This window comes from Tribolium madens, unplaced genomic scaffold, assembly GCF_015345945.1.
Source record: "Tribolium madens isolate multiple individuals breed KSU strain unplaced genomic scaffold, Tmad_KSU_1.1 Scaffold_3;HRSCAF=73;Tcas5.2_LG2, whole genome shotgun sequence".
Lineage (NCBI taxonomy): Eukaryota > Metazoa > Arthropoda > Insecta > Coleoptera > Tenebrionidae > Tribolium > Tribolium madens.
This window is the reverse complement of record NW_025401006.1, coordinates 14,015,061-14,018,969: the sequence shown is the minus strand read 5'-3', so window position 1 is coordinate 14,018,969 and position 3,909 is coordinate 14,015,061. Positions and strand designations below refer to the sequence as shown.

The 3,909-nt window shown below is 26.8% G+C and overlaps 2 protein-coding genes across 2 annotated transcripts in view; both read right to left on the bottom strand.

The window, feature by feature from the left end:
* Nucleotides 1–158, bottom strand: part of LOC123007507 (vesicular glutamate transporter 2.2-like) — an 11,100-nt gene extending 10,942 nt beyond the window's left edge. Inside the window, exon 1 of the mRNA XM_044402850.1 lies at nucleotides 94–158. The gene's annotated coding sequence lies outside the window, so the exon portion shown is untranslated. The remainder of the gene's footprint in view (nucleotides 1–93) is intronic.
* A 2,272-nt stretch (nucleotides 159–2,430) lies between these two features.
* Nucleotides 2,431–3,909, bottom strand: part of LOC123007433 (proteasome subunit alpha type-2) — a 4,891-nt gene continuing 3,412 nt past the window's right edge. The window contains exon 4 of the mRNA XM_044402730.1: nucleotides 2,431–2,656. Within this exon, the coding sequence (XP_044258665.1) occupies nucleotides 2,482–2,656 (175 nt within the window). The 3' untranslated portion in view covers nucleotides 2,431–2,481. The remainder of the gene's footprint in view (nucleotides 2,657–3,909) is intronic.

Here is a 3,909-nt window from a genome sequence, read left to right as displayed (position 1 = left end):
CATTTCGTAAGTACGGCATCTTGAATCTGTTAAAAAGAATTAAAAAAAATAATAAACCAGTTTTTAACAAGAGAAATTTAACATCAAACTCACCTCAGTTCACAAATCACATTATTGACACATTGTTGGTAGAATAAGCAAACAAAAATTTTATTATAGGTGTGTCAACCTCCAATAACAATGCTTTTATTTAGGCTACATTAAAAAATCAACCCAAGAGAAGGGATAAACCTATAGATAGATTAATTTGCATAATTAGCAAAATTTCCAGAGCTCATTTAGATATCGAACACAAAAACAAATATTTCACTCTGTAATAAGCATAAAAATAATGTGTTTTTTTATTTTGTTTTTTTATTTGGTCTTTTATAAGTATAAGAAACAGAGAGTAATAAAAAAATTATGGAAAATGTGGCATTCCTTGGTTTTTGAATTTTTTTATTTTTTATTTACAAAACAACACTTTTTTCACAATTTACTCGTACATTTTGAAACAAAGAACAGAAATATGACGCACAATAAACAACATATGGTTCAAGTTTATGAAAATTATGAATGTATTTACAGTTTATAGAAATCTATGATAATATTCTTATCAAATAAACAAAACAAAAATAAACAAAAAAGGCATATGCTTGAGTATTTCGCACGCAGTTCAATGACATTTTTCTAATAAAACATAATTCACTGCAATAAAACTCTAAAAAATGTTCAAAAAATTCTATCTATAAAAATTTTGAAGTTATGAGAGTTTATACATATTTTGCACTTTGACTCTATTAATTTCTATTGGAAAAAAAAATTTCAAGTTTTTTTTTGGCAAAATTTTTGTACCTTTACTAAATAATTATAAAAAAAACATATACAAATAGAAATAAAAAAATGGCAAATGTCAAAACATAGCGTTTTGGCTGTTTGTCAGTAGAAAAGCAACTATTTAACAAAATTTTATCAAAAATAAGACGAAAAATGACTAAATTAGGTCAAAAATGGTGTAATTCTTGTCTTTTTTGACGGTTTTAGAACGTTTTTAAGCTTAATCGAGCCAAAAAATGAGTCGAAAGTAACATTATTTTTGTCTTTTTCAAGCGTTTTAGCACATTGTGAATTAAAGACACAATTATGTGCATTTTTTTCAAAAATAAGTCAAAAACCTCAATGAATTTTTTCGATCCTTTTTCATGCAAATTTACCTACAAATAAACCAAAAAAGTATCAAATTCAAGCATGTTTTTGGGCGAAAACTCCAATTTCTTGCAAGATTTCGCTAAATCAGGCCAAAAATCACTAAAATGGGTCGAAAAATAACATTATTTTTGTTTTTCAACCCGAAATCTCTAAATTGGGTCAAAAATAGTTTATTTTTCCTCCGTTTTGAAAGTTTCGGCACAATTTTAAGCTTAAAACTCAATTTTTTCACGAGATTTTTGTTTTTTCTAGAGTTTGAGTTAATTTTTCAATTATAAACGCATTTATTTCGCAATATTCTAAATAAAATGAGTCAAAAATGCAGTTTTTTTGCGAGATTTTGCGAAAAATCCAAATTTGGTCACAAGTTATATTTATTTAAGTATTTTCCGAAAGTTTTAGTGTGTCGCAAATCAGCCAGAAAATAAGTAATTTTAATCGAAAATTGTGAAAGTTTTGTCTTTTTTGAGCATTTTCGTATATTTTCAAGCCAAAAATTTAATTTTGCAGCGAGATATTGCTCGTTTTTCAGTCAGAACCGCAATTATTTCATGAAATTTTGTCAAAAATAAGCTAAAAAATTACTAAATTTAGTGGTATTTTCGCTTTTTTCGAGAAACGCAATTATTTCGTGAAAAAAATTTTACTTTTGCAACGTTTTTCAGTCAGAAACATGAAATTTTGTCAAAAATAAGCCAAAAAATCGTTAAATTTAGAGTTTTATCACAGTGTGAGTGAGAAACACAATTATATAGCACAATTTATTCAAAAATAAACCGAAAACCTCGCTGAATTTGATCGAAAATGGTGTTCTTTTACTTTTTTCGGACCTTTTTTTGTGACTTTTATTGGAAAAATTTTCTTTCTTTATTAAATATAATTATAAAAAAACATAAAGTCGCGGTCCATTCATAGTAGCCATTAATTTATTGCAAAGTTGGCAACCCCTAGCTCGCCACCTCTAGTGTCTGGGTTGTGTTTATGTTGGCAGCAGAAGAAACTAAATTATGTCAACAATTGTGACATGTGAAGTATTCTCTGACTTTTTCAGAATTTTCATTTTTGATAGATACATCTCTAAAAAAACAATTGGATATTTAAAGTCGGATTTACACAACTCAATTTTTCCAAATTTACACTATGACTATGTTAAATGTCAAAATTTTTTGACAGATAGAATTTATCTCTGGAGCGCGATTTCTCACACCCAGAAATTCCTAATCATTAAAAAAAAAAGTCTTGTAGGTTTTAAAAAATTTAATTATGCAAAGCAAAATGTGTACAAAAACGCATTTAAGGTATATTCGCCAAATAATCTTTAACATGTGAAGGCTCCAATCTCCTGAACCCTGCCTCATCACAAATCCCAACTTCGATATTATCCGCCGTCATTTGCCCCTCAAAACTCTCTTTTAACGTTAAAATCGCCGTGTGGACTGCATCATCCAACTCCAAATCTTCGCTGTATCTGAAAAAAAAAATAAATAAATAAACACAATTTTTATCACTCAATTAAAATAGGATCTTGTAGGATATTTATTCCAGTTTTTGAAACTACATATACTAAATGACGTAAAGAGAAAATAATATTAAAAAAAACAAATTGAAGCTATCCTCTAATCCATGATTTAGAAAAAAAATGTTTACAAAAAACCATAACCCAGAAAAATTTTTGGCTAAAAGATCTCGAGACTAGAAACTTGAAGCTACAAAATGTTTTTTTTCAATCTGGATTTTTCAAAATTTGGAAAATTTTTTGTTCCCTTAATTTTTTATAGTAGTGTATTAATGCTTAAAGTTGTTCAGTTTTGAAAAGTAATACACTACTGTTAAATTTGAAAAAAAAATCGTAAATTAATTTTTTTGTTCCTTTTTGAGATTTTTTTCAAATTTAATAAATATTGCAAAATTGTACAAAATAAATAAAATGTTTTTTTATATTTTAATGAAGATTACACAATTATTAGAAATAATACAATTGTTTTGTAAAACTTTCAACAATCGATTTAAAAAATTACAGGGCTATTGAGGGTACATTAAGCTTCAAAAAAAACTGAAAATATTAGTTTCTCTCTCTCAATATTTGATAACGAAACAAGTTACTTTTTTTTAAATCAGTGTTGAGAGTAAAAAATTTTTTTTCAAAAAGAATTGTGAAAAGATCCTTCGGCAAATTCTCTGTACATCCAAAAAAAAAAAAAAGTTTACAAAAAATCGTAGCTCAGAAAAATTTTTGGCTAAAAGATCTCGAGACTAGAAACTTGAAGCTTCAAAATGTTTTTTTCAATCTTTTCAAGCCTTTCAAAAGTAAGCAAAAAAATCTGATTTTTTTTGTTCTTTTAATTTTTTGGAGTAGTGCTATTAATGCTTAAAGTTGTTCAGTTTTAAAAACCGATACGCTACTGTTAAATTTAAAAAAAAATCGGAAATTAATTTTTTTGTTGCCTTTTGAGCTTTTTTTTAAATTTAATGCAAAATTGTACAAAGTAAAATGATGCTCTACACGATGGTAATGATGAAAAAAAAATTACTCGTAGGGTTTTTCTTAGATTATTTCGATTTACTTCGAACTTCTTCGAACACTGTTCGAAAAAAAGTTTACCAATATTCAATTTCAAATTTCATATCATCCTAAAGGGCAAGGCCATCCCTTTAGAATGGTCTTTATTTAAAGGAAATCGGCCTAATAGTTATTGAGTAATGATTTTTTAAAGTTAAAGT